The 19,236-nt window shown below is 47.3% G+C and overlaps 1 protein-coding gene across 1 annotated transcript in view; it reads right to left on the reverse strand.

Annotated features, from left to right (window-relative positions):
• The window catches only part of LOC115097804 (involucrin-like), a 110,065-nt gene that overhangs the window by 5,895 nt on the left and 84,934 nt on the right, over nt 1-19,236 (reverse strand). The window contains exon 6 of the mRNA XM_029613867.1: nt 8,567-8,665. Coding sequence (XP_029469727.1) covers nt 8,602-8,665 — 64 coding nt within the window. The 3' untranslated portion in view covers nt 8,567-8,601. The remainder of the gene's footprint in view (nt 1-8,566; nt 8,666-19,236) is intronic.

A 19,236-nucleotide genomic window follows, 5' to 3' on the forward strand; every position in this document is an offset into this window, starting at 1 on the left:
CAGTCTGCTATCCAAGCTTGCATTTGTACTTTCCGGAGACTGTCCAGGGAGGTGGGTGGGTTAGCATGGCTAATTCACCCTGCGATCCACGGAAAATACCGTTTACGGTAAGCAAACTTGCTTTTTTCCCCGCAGATAAGCAGGTTGAATTAATCATGTATTCTGGGGAGTCCCCAACTAGCAGGTTGGCCATCCCCTAGTTTCTGGAATTGATGGTAATTCATTGTGGCTCTCATTAAAGGGTGCACTCAACCTGTCACATCTTTGTGGAGAGTCTCTTTCGATGTTCCTACCAAGAATGGCTCGGTCCACTGCTGCATCTGTAACTGTCTGCTGGTTAAGGCATTAGTGTGAGATGATGATATGCAGAGATGACCACGTGGTAGCTTCACATATGTCCTGAATAGGTACTCCGTTTAGGTGGGCAATGGATGCTACCATCGCTCTGACCTAGTGAGCCTTTGGTGATGTAGGTAAAGTTTCTGCTCTCTTGCTCTAACAGAATGGGATGCATTGAGAAATCCAAGGTGATATGGTTCTCTTGGAGACTGGTAGTCCAGGAGCATTTGAGTTGAGAAAGTTGAGAAAGTTGAGAAGCTCTGGGCTCCGAGTGTGTATGGATCTGTAGTAAGCCAAGGCACATTTACAGCCCAATGTGTGAAGCCGTCTTTCTTCTTCGGTTTTGTGCGGCTTCGGAAACAGGTTGAATATCTGGTTAAGCTGGAACACTGAAACCACTTTTGGAAGGAGGGAAGGGTGTGTTCTTAATGTTTCTTCATCAGTGTAAATGATGAATTAGCGCTTGCAGCTTGCCAACTCTCCTTGCTGGTGCTGAAGCCACCAAGGAGCACACTTCCCATGAAGGTACCACAAATGGTACTGTCCATGGGTTCAAAGGGCAGTAGCCTCAGCTGCTCCAGAAGTGAGTTGAGATCCCTCGGCACCGGTGGTATTTGGATTGGTGGGCATAGCTGCAAATGCCCTTCCTGAACCTGGAAATTGACGGATGGCATGACACTGGGGCACACCCTCAAGGGGAAGTGGTAAGCTGCAATGGCGCCAACATGTACTCTAGCGGATGCTGTTGGCCCCATCTAATACAATGTGTGAAGGTATTCCATAGGCGTTCCGGAGGGGGGGGGGGGGGGGGGCGGCAGGAGAAAGGATCAACTTCATTCTCTGCACAACTCTGAATATCTGGCCCACTTGGTTTGATAATTCTTCCTGTTGGTGACTATCCTGGAGTGTACCAGGACGTTTTGGATTAGTTGTGGTAAGTTTAGGTACATTAGTACTACCCTTTCAGATTCCACACTGTGCGACATGAAAGGGGGCACATAAGGCTGGGAAGGAACCTATCCCACAACAGCCAGGTTCGAGTTGACAGGTGGGTGAGATAGGATCATCCCAACATTCTGTTGGTATTGTCTACTCTTGCGTTTCCTGTAATGGTGAGGTGAGCTTGTTGGGGTGCAATAGGCACCCTGTTCCTGATGCACACTACTTTCTGATGGTTCATGTATGCATCGGCATTGTTTCATATGACAGGAGGTGTGGGCGAACATTCAAGCCCCCAATGTCATCAATTCGTGATTGTGGCCGCAGACATCATGAAAACTGAATTTGTCATTCAACTGATGATCAATCCTTATCTGAAAGTGGCCTGTAGGCTGTGTTGCCGAGGAATGGACTCTATGTAACCCGCTTCTTGTTGCTGCAGAGAAGGGTTTCCTTTTTTTTTTTTGAGATGGGGTTACTCCCCTCGATAGATATTTAATAAGGGCGCTGGAACAACAAGAACCCAGAAATGTGTGCTGTCTTGAACATGATGCTCCTTAGCCCAACTGTGAAAGTCCTGTAAACAGATATGGTGGTTGAATATGCGCATATAAGTTCCCACTCTGATCATTGGTTCCCACAAGTTATTGGGTCGTACCTGAGATATGATGAATTTGAGGGGAAACACTGAACCACCACTGAGCATCCTGAGGCTCGAGGCAGGTCATAGTCCTGCTGAGCACTTGTAAATTATTCTTCTCCTTCCCATTAACAGTGATAACAGTTTGGGTACTCCTATAATTCTCTCTGGATGTTGAAGGTGCTGAATCAGCAGCTCTATGTGCCTGGCGTGAAAAACACTGCCGGTTGAAACTGCAGGCAAGACTGCAAGAGTATGGATCTCTAAGGTCAGCTCATACCCCGCCCCTTGAGTTGTCACTAGTCAGAATGGGTTGGAAAGAGTCTTCCAACTTCCGCCTGGCGATGGGCCTTCCGATCTCTTAGGAATGAGGCGGTATGGGAAACCAAATCAATCCAGTTCCATTAGGAAACAGGGATTCTACAGATGCAGCACTGTTAGAGTATTCTGGAGGTTTTTTGGCTGAGGCTGCTGCAAGCATTGCTCCTGGCGGTGTCTGAGAGTCTCTGTTGGGTCATACACTGCGCTGTCAGCCGCAGCCCTGTGCTTTCATCATCTGAGGTTTATCTGCAAAAGATATCCAGCTGCTTTGCTGATGTCTCGATTCCTCCGCATGCCCCTGAGGTAGCTTCTATTTCTGCCTGGGGGGTCCCCAGGAGGCAATGCTTCAGCTAGATAATCGAGTCAGGTGTTTCCCACACATTGGTAGCCCACTCATGCCCTCTTCCCCCCGGGCTCTTGCTTCTTCTTTAAAGCTCTGCTCAAGAAGGGTGGGCAGGCATGCCCTGAACCTCAGAGAGATTATCCCAGGACCATCACCTGAAACTGGGGCTGCATCCAGGTCGACTTCTCCCATAATGAACGCCTTTGGAAGCTGGGATGGGGCGGTTGACCTTGTTTATCCGGAAAGCAGAGCATGTCCTATCCTGCGGATCTCCCGGTGAGGCTCAAGAGAACTTGATGCCCTGGTGTCCGCGTTTGCGTGACAAACCGGCATCACCCAGTTATTCCAACTATATTGCCCAAGATACACTACTGCTGTCTGTCGCAGGGCAAGACCACCTGTGGAACCCCAGGACTTGTGAAAGACAGTTATAGACATTGTCTTCTGCACTTAGCCTTCCTGGATAGCTGCTTGCCAGATTTTCCTAGGAACTTCCCCGACTGTTCCATTCCAGGGCACAGCAATGCACATTGGACTACCAGCAGAGCTTTCCTGGGAGCCCAATGTGGCGGCGTCAATGCCTTGTTGCGCTGGTGTTGGTAGCTCAGTGCGTTGGGCTTGCTGCAATACGCCGGTGTTTTGATGCGTCAATGCGCTAGTCTCGACTCGCCAGCTTCGATGCGTCGGCGTTGATGCGCTGGCTTCGACGCTTGAATGACACCGGTGTCGGTAATCAACAATGCTCCGGCCACTCAGGTGAGGCCGACCCATGTCGCTGGGTAGCTCCTCTGGGGAGGGAGTCCCAGTCCCTGCTCTCGGGTAGCCCAGTCAGGGTCCCAGAGGAGGGTTGCTCCTGCTGCTTCCCCTCCAAAAAGGTGCTTTCAGGTCAGTTTCCCTGGGCACTGCAGTATTTAGGCCTCCATGAGGCCTGTATCTAGGCCCTGAGTGGATCCAAGGCCGACCCGATGTCACTGCAGCACTCCTCCCTCTGATGTTGGAAATGCAGGACCTAGAGGGGTATCGCAAGCTTCGGTGTACCTAGTGAAAAAACAATGACGAAACTTTAGGAAGAAAGAGGAGCCTCAATGTGCACCATGCACTGGTTATATAAGCAAGCAGGTACACAGAGCTCAACCACCTAGAGGACAATCTCCAGAATACATGGCTAATTCAACCTGCTTATCTGTGGAAAATACAATGTCTGGGATCTGAAGATGACATATATGGCTGGACAACATCTGAAGCAATGGTGGAAACCAAATCTGTCTGGGTCAAAATGGAGTTATCAGAATCTTGATTTCTTGATCCTGTTTTGCTTTAGAATTACACAAAATAAGCCCTATTACCCAACGTATTCCAGAACCCTCACACACTGAACACATGTCAAAAAATGGGTTTCACTGGTTAAATTAATTCACAGTAAAATTATAACCACTTATGCAGTGCCAAATACATTCATTTGTAGGACCTACAACTCAATGAGTTTGGCTGTTCAAACATACTACAAGTGAGAGGTCCATTTACTTTATTTATAATTAATCAAATTTTAAGTTTTTTGATTTTTGACTCAAACGAGTTCTTTTATATAAAATTATGTGTCAACGAACTGAAGCTGCCACAAAGGAGTATTTTAAACCCTCATAGATATATTGTGGCAAAAAATGGAGCCAAACGCTTCCTAAATATTTGTAAGTCACACGTTTATTGAAACACTTCAAATGTCTCAAACAAATATTTGCAGAAATGATGCTACCTCTGTGTACTTTGAAAAAAAGTCTCAGACACATATTGAAAGCAAAGAGTCACGTAACCAGATATTTAAGAAAAATACTCATCTGTATCGTTGAAAGCAAAGGTCCTATCGCAAAGAGAATCCAGACACGATCGTGTTTCGGACTACACCAGGTTCTGCTTCAGGGGAGATGACTCTTCAGAGGTTGATCTTCATTACCACCACTGAAGATCCTTTTGGAGTTGGTATTTTGTGAGGTAATGGTTGGGAATGTGAATTCCACTGACCTTTGAGTGTCCATTGCAGAATTCTCATGTACAGATGAGTGCAAAGTACTGTATGAATTGCCACTGGCATGTGTCAAAACATTTTCATAAAGATCCTCACAGTTGCAAGTTTCTTGGTTTTTACATGGAGTACAGCCTTTATCAGGTTTTGGACTCTTTGGGTAGAAAGGCTTTTTGCAGTTTTGTGTTTGAATTCTATTATCTGAACTGGTCGCACACGAGATTAATTTGTTGATTTTGAAGTCTAATTGATTCAGTGTTCTTGAAACAACCCATAAATCTTAATCTTTCATAAGCTGGACTCAAAATAAGCCAGTCATCCAGATAAGATTAAGGGCATACTGCTCTTTCCCTAAGTGAACTGCTACTACTATGAAACATTTTTGAAGACTTGGTGCTGCAGCCAGTCCAAAGGGAAGAACTGTATACTAAATTATTACTAAATTATTACAAATCGGAGATATTTTCTGTGTTTGGCATGGATTGGGATATGCAAATAGGGATCTTCTAAAACTATGGATGTCATCCAATCATCTTTTTCCAGAAATGACATTGTGCCTAGGGAATTCATTTTGAACTACTCTTTGCGCAGATGGATGTTTAGTTTCTTTGGATCTAGAATAGGCTGTTAGCCCCTCTGTCTTTTTCGGTACTACAAAGTACTGGGAATAAAATCCTTTTTTTTTCTTGATTTCTTGATACTTTTCCTATCGCTTTCTTTTGCAAAAGGGATTATATTTCCATTTGAAGGCTTTGTAGATCTTTTAGCATTAATGTTGCTGGAATGATACTGACGGTGGGGGTATGCAAAAATTTAGAAAATATTGTTTTATAATTGAGAGAACTCAAGTTTTTGTGATCTTTTGCCATTGATGGTAATAGTATGGTAGTTTTCCTCCTACAGTACAAATTTGGGGCTTGTTAATCAAAAGGATTGACTAATCTTGTGAAGTGATGGTTACAAAGACTTCTGTGATTCAAGGACCTTGCCACTTCCTCTGGTAGTTTGGTGATTCTTAGAATGTTGATATGTCAGATGGTAATATCTTTGTCTGTAACTTAAAAGTACGGATATCTCCAACTTGAATAAAAGTTGGAGGGACATCTAAAATTATTCAATGTCAATCTTCTTTGTTAAGTCTAATACTAAAGTTTGAATTGCAGAACAATGTTCTTTAATGACATTTACTGTTTCCTGCACTTTTAAACCAAAAAGATGGTCTCCTGGCATGGAGAGTCAGCTATTCTACCAAAAATGTCTTCTCTTAGATTGGATACTTTTAGCCATGGCTTTCATCTAGTTGCTATAGCTACTCCTGCTGAATGGGAAGAAATATCGTACACATAAGCTGAGCAAGTCTCATGCTTTGTGTACTCTTCCAGTTCGTCCAAATAAAACTTGATCTTTTCTTGGTCTTGTTCTTATAAATGTTGAATTTCTTAACTCTCCAGTGTATTAAATTGGTATTATACCATTTGAAGCTGGTGGGAAGTTATATGTGCTGCTAACATTGCTGCTTGAAAAATTTTTTTTTTTTAACCTAGTCCTTGGGTAGTGGCACCGATGAATAAGCCTTTGATTTTTTCGCTCTTTTTAAAGCTAGCTCCACACAATAAAATTGTGTGGCAACTGCTGCTTTTCATGTCCTGGCACATTTTGTACTCTATACTTCAGGTCAGTATTATATGTGCTACTGGAGGTCTCAAATAAGGTGTTTTCCATAAATGTAACCAAGTCTTGTAATGATTTATGAACTGGAACTGCTTTTATCCTGTTGGGAGTTTGTATGCAATATAGTACCCCTGAAAACTCTTCTGTTGATTATTTAGTATCTTGTAGGGTGAAGGCTACTTTTCTCTGACATTTTCTTGACATCTGGATGTGTTAGACCTTGAAGAGAAGGCGATTTTTCATTATCAGGAGACAAGTTTGGAGGTACATCAGTCATCTGTTTTGGAATCAAAACGTGGTAGAATGTCTTCTCTCTCATCAGTTGCTGAATGCCTTGCAGAAGAATGCTTAGAAGAAGGTCTTGAAGACTGTATGTGAGTAGTTGGTGGTATACATGTCATATAATTCTCAAAATCTTCCCACATTTTCTTAATGAATGATTCACGTAGTGGGAGATTCTACGAGTAGCTGTTTTCTTTTCTGGAGGTAGTATGAGAGGAGATTTGATTTTTGAAGAATGGTGACATTTTCTTTTCCTTTTACAATGATCACAAGAAGTGTCTAACAACGTATTGGGTGGACTGTATGAGCGTTTTTTTCTTAGACTTCCTACTGACTTCTGAACTACCCTATCACAATGCATACTGAGTTCTGCTATTAGTAGTAAGGATAATGAGGAAATGTCTACCTTCTCCCAGAAGCAGCTTTATTATATTTTGGACACTTGAAGCTTGAACCGATTCCAGTTCTGATGTAGAAGCCTTCTTCATATGATCCAATGATTCTTGTGATTGTGACTTCTAAGGGGATGGCACCATGGATCGCTCCAATGACAGGACCATAAGGGGCACCACTGTTGACTGCACAATAGTTACTGGCACCAATGCTGATGTATCCAAGTGCCTTTTCTTCTAATGGCACCATGGGCAGAGTCCAATCCAATTTTGCCTCATGTATTTTCTTTGGCACTAATTATTCTTGATGCAATTTTTCCAATTTTGTTTTTGAATGATGCAACTGCACCTTTTCAGACATCTGTACTAATGTATACCTCAATTTTAGAAGAGCTAATTGTATGAGGATGCTTTTGAGATTTATTTTACACCTCAGCGCTTTTTTTCTTTTTTTTTGAATTGTCACACTTCTATAGTGAAGAAACGAGTTTTTTCTTCTGCGCTTTTATTTTTTTTGTCTCTGTGCAAGTTACAGAGCTCTGCCTTTAACTTGGTGACATACATCCGCAGTGGCAGCAATTCTAGGAACCATGACCAGGTCCTGTGGCCCTATCTTCTCGGCTGATTTAGAACAATCTTTAAATGGAGCCTTACCTTTGTTCACCATTTCATTTTTATTTTATTTTTTACTGAGGTATTAGTGAAAGAAAAAGTAAGTAAAATAACATGCAGTAGCGATAACTATAACTCATAGGGAAAGCAAGTCCATTCAACTGAGTAGATGACAGACTGAGGATACAATGTTCGATGGCCAGAGCACAGGAAATACCACGCATCGTCTGAAAGCTTTTCTATCTAGAGAATTGGTCTGCGCCAGCACCGGATGACATCACCCAGATATGACGCTGTGTAGTAAGCTTGTTCATGGAGAAAGCATGAAACAACCTTGTAATATTCCTTGCAGTACCAAGCTTCTTATCAAAAGACCATCCACAATAGCCTTGTTAACTGAAGCAGGTTTTCCTATGGTCTAGACTTCCGCGCATTCTTCGCCTTGGCTGAGTTATAAAGGCCTCAGAAAGTAGAGAGAAGGAAGGTAAAAAACAGGAGGGATTTCACAGATTAGATCACTTCTGGAATTTCAAGGGCCGCGATATTTTCATAATCCCGAAAAGCAGCAAATGCAGAACTTGCACAGCTAAAAGGAAAGAATGGTTTGCCTTTACTTTGGCAAACAATTTACCAAATAAAAAGGATTTGGGTTAGCTGGAGGCGGCGAGAAGATGGTTAAGAGAGAATATCATGACATTTCTTTGTGTTTGTTTTAATGAACAGCTGGTTACTTCTTGAGTTCCATTACTTCAGATCTGCAGAGTGCACAAACACACAACCCCAATCAAAGCTCCTGCCAGATATCTATATCTTGGGAGACATTCTCTACCAAGTAATGCTTTCTCATTCACTGCATCTAGAACGTGGAACATTGCATTTTAAAATTCTTACAAAACACTATTTAAATGTATTTATATATAGAGAGAGCAATGGACAAAAAAATTTAGGATTTTCAGACTGAATTTGAACTTCAGCATGTGCAGGAGGCAATTTGCTTTTCAACATACCTACTTCCAGGGGAGGGATTTGGCTCACATTTGCATCATAAGGTATCATCCATAGATTCCTTGCCTGCAACACCCAAGCCCTCCCCAGTGGTTCTACCCCTGTGGAGTAAAATCAAGAGTTAGTTGTAGCATACATAAACAGATGAAGTCCTAAAACCATTCAAAATCAGCTCCACTTACATATCTGTAAGGAACACAGTGGCATTCATAGTTCAGCTTACTGTACAGAAAGAGAGAAACATGCTAACGTTGCACTTACCTGCCAGAAAGGACAAGTCCTTGTTTTCTTAGCATTTTACGCAGAATACAGAAGTAAACTTTTTATGCTCAGGTCCCAGGTCCTGCTTATCTTCCATCTTCTGTATCTATCAAGACCTGAACTCATTTTAACTTTCTGTGGGTGGAGGGGGGGGGGGGGGAGTGGAGGGTGGCTGGCTCACCCTTCCTTTACCCCTGAACTTCCATCCCAGAAACAACATGCCAGAAGGCTGCCCATGTAGAATGGTCAGAAGACAAGGCACCATGAAGATATACGTTGTATTTTTAGTTATTTATGTACTTTTTAGGGGAATGTATCTGTATTGAATGGATGTATTTGATTTGTATTTTATGTATTGCAACCCACCCAGCAGAACAGGCTTGATATGGGTGGGAAATAAATGCTTTTAAATAAATACATAAATGGGGCTTTGCATTTATGGCAAGCATCTTACCTCACCTAATCAGAGTAATAGCACTCAGTAAGCGGCTATAGACTGCTGCTCCCTTTGCAGTCCAATATATGTACACTCTGCATCTCACATGTCAGTAGCATCTGGGTTCCTTCCTCTTTCCCCCACCCCCAGGGCTGTAAACACTTTTTCTGCAGAATCTCCAGCCCAAGAAGCTAGGTACAGAAATCAAAGCCAGGCCTGGCAGCACTGCCACTATGCCAGTTACCTCAAATCATTATTTTATTCTTTAATACTTTGCCAGTCAGCCAAGTATTTAAAGTGCAGAAATCTGGATATCTCAAATACAATTTATATGGTGAAATATAAACTTACCTATTAATTTCCTTTCCTTTAGTCCTGCCAGTCCAGTAATGTGGATTATGTCCTCTCTGCCAGCAGGGGGAGACAAAATTGACTATGCTCTTTCTATAGGGGATCTGGTGCTGCCTTCAGCGCTTCAGTATCTTATGTCAAAGCTAAGACAACCAAAGGCAATTGTTTGTTTTGGTTTCCAAATCACCACCACAACCAAAACCTGATGCAGCTAAGGAACTTCACTCTCCGGTCATTAACACAGGAATTAGATAATCCCTACACCAAGGACATGATTAGGCCATCTACCTTCAAAGTAGGCAACAATATACTCGCTGCTAGTTTTCTAAATTTGTCAATCTGAGAGCCCTTGATTGCTGCAGCTTCCCAGGGTGAGTTTGGACTGTCCAACAGGAGGACTAAAGGAAAGGAAATTAAAGGTAAGTTTAAATTTTACCTCACTTATTGTCCATTCCAGACCAGTCCAGACAAGTGGGCATATCCAAGCTATATCTGGGTAGGAAAAACCCACAATAGCTCCCACTTCCGCATCCATGACTATCTTTCCCAGCCTGACACGCGCACTGAGGTGCTAAAAAGCAGGGATGCAGTGCACCCTTGCAATGTGGCAAATTTTACACCAGCCCAGGGCTGGCGTAAAGGGCTGCCACGCTCAAAGGTTCATTGTAAAAACCCTAAATTCCTGCTTTCTGTGATCCCTTCTACTAGTATTGTTGCACTTCTAAGTAGGAGGGACCACAGAAAGAGGAATCATTAAAAAAAAATAAATTTTGCACAGTAAAAGGCATTCCCAAAGGGATTTTACCAATCCAAAGTATGGAAGTGTTTTCACTATTAAGAAATAACCCATTTGTATTTGGATTTACCCAAGGGAAGTCTTGCCTAACAAATCTGCTCCATTTTTTTGAAGGGGTTAATAAACGTGGATAAAGGTGAACCGGTAGATGTAGTGTATTTGGATTTTCAGAAGGCGTTTGACAAAGTCCCTCATGAGAGGCTTCTACGAAAGCTAAAAAGTCATGGGATAGGAGGCGATGTCCTTTCGTGGATTAGAAGCTGGTTAAAAGACAGGAAACAGAGAGTAGGATTAAATGGTCAATTTTCTCATTGGAAAAGGGTAAACAGTGGAGTGCCTCAGAGATCTGTATTTGGACCAGTGCTTTTCAATATACATATATATATATATATATATATATAAATGATAGGAAAATTAGTTTCTTACCTGATAATTTTTGTTCCTGTAGTACCAAGGATCAGTCCAGGACACCTGGGTTGTGACTCCGCACCAGTAGATGGAGACAGACTAAAACTTGTGGGCGGAGCCATATAAGCCCCTGTGCCAGTCACAGCCCCTCAGTCATACGTAATGTCAAAGTAGAAACCCAAAGGGGCAACCATAGCTAACTAACAAAACTTGCCATTTAATCGGAAACAATTCCAACCCCTGCGGGAACCGGACTCCCCAACCGGGAGAGCGAACAAGCGGTGAGCGCAAGGAAACAACGATGAGCAGACTCTCCGTCAGCGGGCGGGATCCTGGACTGATCCTTGGTACTACAGGAACGAAAATTATCAGGTAAGAAACTAATTTTCCTTTCCCTGTACGTACCAGGATCAGTCCAGGACACCTGGGATGTACCAGAGCCAACTTACCGAGGGTGGGAAGCAGAGAGTCCTGCTCAGAGAACCCCTCTCCAAACCCTCCGACCTCAGCGGCCTGAACATCCAGACGGTAATGTCTGACGAAGGTATGCAACGACTGCCAGGTAGCCGCCCTACAATCTCTTGGGGCGACACCTGAGAAGACTCCGCCCAGGACGCAGCGTGAGACCTTGTCGAATGAGCCCGAAGACCCACCGGCGGAGTCTTTCCCCGTACAAAGTACGCTGAGCCTATGGCCTCTTAGAGCCAACGAGCGATCGTCGTGCGAGACGCTGCAGCCCCTTTCTTGGGACCAGAAAGGAGGACAAACAGATGATCCGTTATCCGAAAAGGATTAGTGACCTCCAGATAGCGAAGGAGGGACCTCCTCACATCCAGCTTTCGTAAGTCTCTCGTCTTCGGATCAGACGACTCCCCGACCGCGAAAGCGGGAAGTTCAACGGATTGATTCAAATGAAAAGCCGAGACGACCTTCGGAAGAAAGAAGGGACAGTGCGCAAGGAAACGCCTGTGGCGGAGAGTCACAAGGACGGCTCCCTACATGACCACGCCTGCAATTCCGAGATACGGCGTGCCGAAGAAATCGCCACCAGAAACACGGTCTTCAACGTGAGATCCTTGACAGTAGAGCGCTGCAAAAGGCTCAAACGGTGCCAAACATAAGGCAGAAAGAACCCAAGTAAGATTCCAAGCCGGACAGGAAGGACGCAAGGGAGGACGGAGATGCTGAGCCCCCTTCAGGAAACGGACTATATCCGGGTGAAGAGCCAGAGGGGGTCCCCCCGACCTTCCCCCACAAACAACCAAGTGCCGCCACTTGGACTCGTAGGGAACTGCACGCCAAGCCTCTGGCCAGTCCCACCTGGAGGAAAGCCAGAATATCAGAGACCGCAGCGGCGGTGGGATCCAAACCTCGCTTCATACACCAATCCTCAAAAACCACCCAGACCCTGACATAAGCCAGGGACGGAGACTGCTTCCGGGACCTCAGCAGCGTAGCAATAACCGTGTCCGAGTAAACTTTGCTCTTTAACCGATTCCTCTCAAAATCATGCCGCGAGACAACAGTGATCCGCATCCTCCAAACAGACAGGGCCCTGATGAAGCAGCCCCGCGAAGCCGTGGAGACGAAGGGGAGCCCCCACCGACAACTGAATGAGGTCTGCGAACCATGGACGGCATGGCCACTCCGGTGCCACCATGATCACGTTGGATGGGTGCAATTCTACGCGCCGCAGGATCTTGCCGATCAGTGGCCACGGGGGAAACACGTACAGCAGCACATCCGTCGGCCAAGGGAGCACCAGCGCATCGACGCCCTCTGTTCCCCGCTCTCGACGCAGACTGTAAAAAAACGCGGAGCCTTCGCGTTGTGCCACGTGGCCATCAGATCCAAGTGGGGAACTCCCCACGTCCTGCAGAGGAGCAGAAACGCCTCGTCCGCCAGTTCCCACTCTCCGGGATCTAGACGATGCCTGCTGAGAAATCCGCCTGCACGTTGTCGACCCCGGCAATGTGAGACGCTGCTATGCTGCTGAGATGTTGTTCCGACCAGGCCATCAAAATTCTCACCTCTTCCGCCACCAGTGGACTTCTCGTCCCTCCTTGACGATTGATGTAGGCCACGGTGGTTGCGTTGTCTGACAGTACTCGGACCGCCTGTCCCCGCACCAAGGGTATGAAGGCTTGGAGAGCCAGACAGACTGCTCTGGTCTCGAGGCGGTTGATGGACCATTGAGCTTGCGACGCTGACCAACGACCTTGCACCGACTTCCCTAGGCAAACTGCTCCCCAGCCGGAGAGACTGGCATCCGTGGCCACCACCGTCCAGTCGGGAACGAGAAGGGATACGCCACAGGACAGATGACTTGGATCCAGCCACCAAAGAAGACTGGATCTCGCCGGACCCACAAGCGGGAGCGGTAGGTAGAAATCCTCCGAAACTGGTGTCCAACGGGACAGCAAAGAAGACTGCAATGGCCGCAGGTGAGCGAACGCCCAGGGTACCAACGCGAGCGTTGAAGCCATAGACCCCAGCACCGTCAGGAAATCGCAGACTCGTGGACGGCGAAGAGACAACAGACGCCGCACCTGAGATTGCAGTTTGCATATCCGATCTTGAGAGAGGATTACCCTGCCCCGTTTTGTGTCGAATAAGGCCCCCAGATATTCCAAGGACTGAGTGGGAGCCAAATAACTTTTGTTGTAATTGACCGCCCAGCCTAGGGACTGCAAGAGCTGGAGGACCCTGTCCACCGCCCGTCGACACTGACTCTCTGACTTCGCCCGAATCAGCCAATCATCTAGGTAAGGAAGAACCAGAAGACCTTCCTGTCGCAGCTGCGCCGCCACTACCACCATCACTTTCGTGAATGTTCGAGGCGCCGTTGCAAGATGAAAAAGGAAGCGCCCGAAATTGGTAGTGCCTCCCCAGAACGCAGAACCTCAGAAACTGCTGGCACGATGGCTGAATGCCCACGTGAAGGTACGCCTCCGTGAGATCCAGAGGAGCCAGAAATTCGCCCGGACGCACCGAAGCGATAACTGACCGAATCGTTTCCATTTCGAAGTGGGGAACGCGAAGACATCTGTTTACCCCTTTGAGGTCCAGAATTGGCCTTGAAGTGCCGTCCTTCTTGGGAACTACGAAGTAAATGGAGTAACGGCCCGAGCCGCACTGATCGGCAGGGACGGGGGATATGGCCCCCAAGCTTTCCAGCCGAAGGAAGGTGTCCAACATCGCTGCCCTCTTCCTGGGGCCTTGCAGGGCGAGACCAGGAACTCGTCCGCTGGGATGCGAGCAAAATCCAACTCGTAGCCGTGTCTTATCACGTGGAGGACCCACTGGCCCGACGTCACCCTGGTCCACTCCTCGAAATATAAAGTTAACCGCGCCCCTACATTTGGAACGGCGTGCCGCAGGCGCGACGAGAGGTGGACCGGCCGGAGTTCAATGCGAGGGCTTGGACCCCGCACCCGACGGGGCCCCGCCTTGCTCCCTGTAACGTTTCCCACGAAAGGACTGCTGCCATTGAGTGTTCCGGGAAGAAGATGGTCTATACGAAGAGCCGGCAGATCTTTGAGGGCGCGATTTCCTGGGCCCCCGGAACCGGGCACTGGCCGGAAAGGAGGGCCGCGCCCTGGCCCTATCCTTGGGCAGCTTGAATGCCCTGTTCTCCCCCAGAGAAACCATCCAATCATCCAACTCCTTGAAAGGTAACGAACCCAGGTGGGCTTTGGAAGAGCCATCCGCTGCCCAGTTGCGTAGCCACAGGAGACGGCGCGCCGAAACTGCGGCTACTATGCACCTAGCAGAGGTGCGCAGCAGGTTGTGGAGGGCGTCAGCTCCATAAGCTATTGCCGCCTCCACTCTATCAGCCTGAGACGCCTCCTCCGCCAACAGGCCTGCAATCGCCTGAAGGACCTGGGCCCAGCGTAAACTAGCGCGCATGGCGAAGTTAGTGCAGATTGTTGCCCGCACCCCTAGGGCGGATACCTCAAATATCTTCTTGAGCTGCACTACGAGCTTCCTGTCTTGTATATCCCGAGGGGCCGTCGCCCCCGTGACCGGGATAGTGGGCCTCTTCGTCACCGCGGAGACCGCTGAATCCACCTTTGGAAGTTGCAGAAGCTCCAGCGCCTCCTCCGGGAGCGGGTAGAGCTTATCCATGGCCTTGCTGACTTTCAACCCCAATTCCGGGGTATCCCAGTCGCACTGGATCCATATTGGCCTCCTGGCGGACCACCACTGGTGAAGCCTCTATCCCCAGGTCCTGGAGAATGGCCGGGATGAATGGCGACAGTTCCTCTCTGCGGAACAGACGGACTACCTTGGGGTCATCCCCGTCCGCTGCCTGGGTACCTGTTCCCACGCCGGGCGGAGCCATCCGCCCCCGTCTCCTCGAGACCATCAGTATCCGCCGTGGAGGAATCTTCTGGATCTGACTCCTGAGGTACGCTCCGGGGAAGCCGTTTCCCTCGCGCTGGCTCCTGGGCGAGCATCGCGGTCTTTTTCGCCTTGCGCTTACTCGGTGGGGCCTGGTTGGAGCCCTCCCCAGAGCCCCCCCCTCGGGAGCGCTTGCTGCGCTTGTACTTAAGTACCTTGCGCAGCAAGCCCGCGAAATCCTCAGAAAAACGACCTGGATTCGGAAGAATCGGCGTCGGAATCCCCCCGGGGCCGAAGCCCCTCCTCGGCGCCCCCTCCCGCCGCGCCCCGCTGCGGGGATAACGCGGGAGGGAGAGCCGAATCGCCTGCCGCGGTCCGCGAGAATTCCTTGCCGGTGGCCAAAATGGCCGCCGCTCCCGCGCTGAGCGGGAAAATGTCCTGAGGCCTATTTACTGGGCCTACCCCTCGCGGCGGCGAACCCGCGATCTGGGCCCGAGCCCCCCGCGATGCCCCGGACGTTGCTTCACCGTCCTGGATGCAGGCCGAGCAGAGGCCCTCCCTGGAAAAACGCGCGCCTGAAGAACCGCGCGGCAAGCCGGCGACCGCAGGAAGTAAAAAACTGAGGCGCGTCAAAATTAAAGAAAAACTAATTCGGCGACCTCCCTCTTGCCTGTGGCGCCCCCCTGCGCGAAAACGACGGAGCAGCGACGCCGAAGCATCGGAGAGCCGGCCGCAACAAAATAAAAACAGAAAACTCTTTTTTTTTTTTTAAACGCTGACGCCGCTGTCCCGGGTCCTGGAGCCCTCGTCCTGCAGGGGTGAGTGAACCGGGCTCCCCGGTGTCACCCCTGACGCTGCCACTAGACCAGCCGGGTCCTCGACCCTGGCAGCGGCCTCAACCGGGGGAGGGTAGTCCCCTCAGGACCTCTCAACCCCCCTGGGAGGCAGGGCACCCGAGACTAAGGGATTAAAAGAAAACCCCAATTTGGTATATAAACAACTATGCCTAACAAAAAACCTAGCCCAAAAAATTCAAACCTGACTAACACCAACACCAGAATCAGGTCAGGCAGGGCTGTGACTAGACCTGCACCATCTACTGGAGACAGAGTAAGACTGAGGGGCTGTGACTGGCACAGGGGCTTATATGGCTCCGCCCACAAGTTTTAGTCTGTCTCCATCTACTGGTGCGGAGTCACAACCCAGGTGTCCTGGACTGATCCTGGTACGTACAGGGAACTAAGGAATACGAGTGAGGTTATCAAATTTGCGGATGATACGAAATTATTCAGAGTAGTTAAATCACAAGCAGACTGTGATACATTACAAGAGGACCTTGCAAGACTGGAAGATTGGGCATCCAAATGGCAGATGAAATTTAATGTGGACAAGTGCAAGGTGTTGCATATAGGGAAAAATAACCCTTGCTGTAGTTACACGATGTTAGGTTCCATATTAGGAGCTACCACCCAGGAAAAAGATCTAGGCATCATAGCGGATAATTCTTTAAAATTGTCGGTTCAGTGTGCTGCAGCAGTCAAAAAAGCAAATAGAATGTTAGGAATTATTAGGAAGGGAATGGTTAATAGAACGGAAAATGTCATAATGCCTCTGTTTCGCTCCATGGAGAGACCACACCTTGAATACTGTGTACAAGTCTAGTCGCTGCGTCTCAAAAAATATATAGTTGCGATGGAGAAGGTACAGAGAAGGGCAACCAAAATGATAAAGGGGATGGAACAGCTCCCCTATGAGGAAAGGCTGAAGAGGTTAGGGCTGTTCACTTGGAAAAGAGACGGCCGAGGGGGGATATGATAGAGGTCTTTAAGATCATGAGAGGTCTTGAACGAGTAGATGTGACTCGGTTATTTACACTTTCGAATAATAGAAGGACTAGGAGGCATTCCATGAAGTTAGCAAGTAGCACATTTAAGACTAATCGGAGAAAATTCTTTTTCACTCAACGCACATTAAAGCTCTGGAATTTGTTGCCAGAGGATGTGGTTAGTGCAGTTAGTGTAGCTGGGTTCAAAAAAGGTTTGGATAAGTTCTTGGAGGAGAAGTCCATTAATGGCTATTAATCAAGTTTACTTAGGGAATAGCCACTGCTATTAATTGCATCAGTAGCATGGGATCTTCTTAGTGTTTGGGTAATTGCCAGGTTATTGTGGCCTGGTTTGGCCTCTGTTGGAAACAGGATGCTGGGCTTGATGGACCCTTGGTCTGACCCAGCATGGCAATTTCTTATGTCCTCAGAGAATACCTGTGACAGGTTAGCAACTTTCACTTTTACTGAGGACAAGCAAAATGTAGTCTTCACAGATGGGGAATCCCTAGCTACAGACTGCATTCATACAAAATAAATGGGGAAAAAACAGTGCCAACAGGTGCTTTTTATTGTTTTTTATTGGCAATTAGCCATTTTTGCTATTATTTTTAAACAAAGGCAGCTTGGAAACACGTGTGGGTGATTTAGATCCTAAGGTGGAAGGGAGAATGAGTCCCACCAGAGCCATCACCCATTAGCACCCCCAAGACTGAGCCTAACGGGTACCCGGGCTAAAGCCTTCCTGGGAGTGGCCTACTAGAAGCGCAATACCAGTCCACATGTCTGCACCATCTGCTGGAGATAGAGAAATACTGAAGAGCTGAAGGCAGCACCAAACCCCTGTAGAGGAAGTGAAGTCACTTTTGAGCTCTGTTTCCATCTGCTGGCACAGTCTGGCATGGATAAGGAAGTATTTACTTTGATCACTCTAAATCCTACAATGATGATTAAAATAAAATGTTCAATCCATTTTAAGGATTCAATTTAGTGCAACTTCTGTCACTGAAATAATACAGTCAAAAAAAATAAGTGTTCCGAGCATACTGGAGAAATTACTTACCTGATAATTTCGTTTTCCTTAGTGTAGGCAGATGGACTCAGGACCAATGGGTTATGCTCCCTTGCTAACAGATGGAGACAGAGTCAGGTTTCAAAGCTGACGTCACCCTAGATACACCCCTGCAGTGACCTCAGAAACTCTGTATTCTCTTCAAAAGCCATTGTGGACATGCTGTTGAAAACCTTGATTAAAAAACAGATAAACATAACTTTACTCAACCAAGCACAAGTGCTGAATCCCAGCAAGATTATAGATGCCCTGATCTAGGGACTGTGTTGATGGCTTACCCATAACCTCTTGGAATCTATATTCACCTCATGGGCGATTCCTTGGCACTGTTCTTAGGCAGACGTGGGCCGGATGCCGAGTCCATTTGTCTATACTAAGGCAAACAAAATTATCAGGTAATTTCTCCATTTCCTAGCGTGTAGGCAGATGGACTCAGGACCAATGAGATGTACAAAAGCTACTCCTGATCAGGGCAGGAGGCTGCCCGCGCTCTGGTTAACAATGCCCTTGCAAAGGCTGCTTCCTCTCGGGCCAAACGTCCAGGCGATAGAACCTGGAGAAGGTGAGCAAGAAAGATCACGTTGCCACTCAGCAGATGTCAACGGGAGACAGTAGCTTAGCTTCCGCCCAGGATACTGCCTGAGCCCTTGTGGAATGAGCCTTAACCTGAAAGTGTAAAGGCTTTCCTGCCTCTACATAGGCTCCCATGACCACCTCCTTAATTCAGCAAGCTATGGTAGCCCACGAAGCTGGTTCACCTTGCCTCCTTCCACTGTGAAGAACAAGCAAGCATCCGTCCTGCGCACCAGTTCTGAGAGTTTCAGGTACCACCCCAAAAGCCTACTGGGTTTAAATGGCAGTGGAGGTGGTAGTTTTCCGTGCCCTTGTGCTTGTCTAGGGCTGGCAACAAAATGAACTGATTAAAATGAAACTCCGAGACTATCTTGGGCAAGAAAGATGGAACGGTATGAAGTTGTAAGACTCTTGGGGTCATCCGGAGGAAAGGTTCCAGACATGACAATGACTGTAATTCAGAGATGCGATGAGCTGAGCATATCACCACCAGGAAAACAGTTTTTAGCGTTAACAGACGCAAGGATAGACTGTGCAGTGGCCGAAAGAAAGGCCCTGCTAAAAAGTCCAATCCTAGCGGCCACCGTAGGGGTGGGTGGAGGTGTT

Source organism: Rhinatrema bivittatum, chromosome 8 (genome assembly GCF_901001135.1).
Source record: "Rhinatrema bivittatum chromosome 8, aRhiBiv1.1, whole genome shotgun sequence".
In the NCBI taxonomy this organism is placed as follows: domain Eukaryota; kingdom Metazoa; phylum Chordata; class Amphibia; order Gymnophiona; family Rhinatrematidae; genus Rhinatrema; species Rhinatrema bivittatum.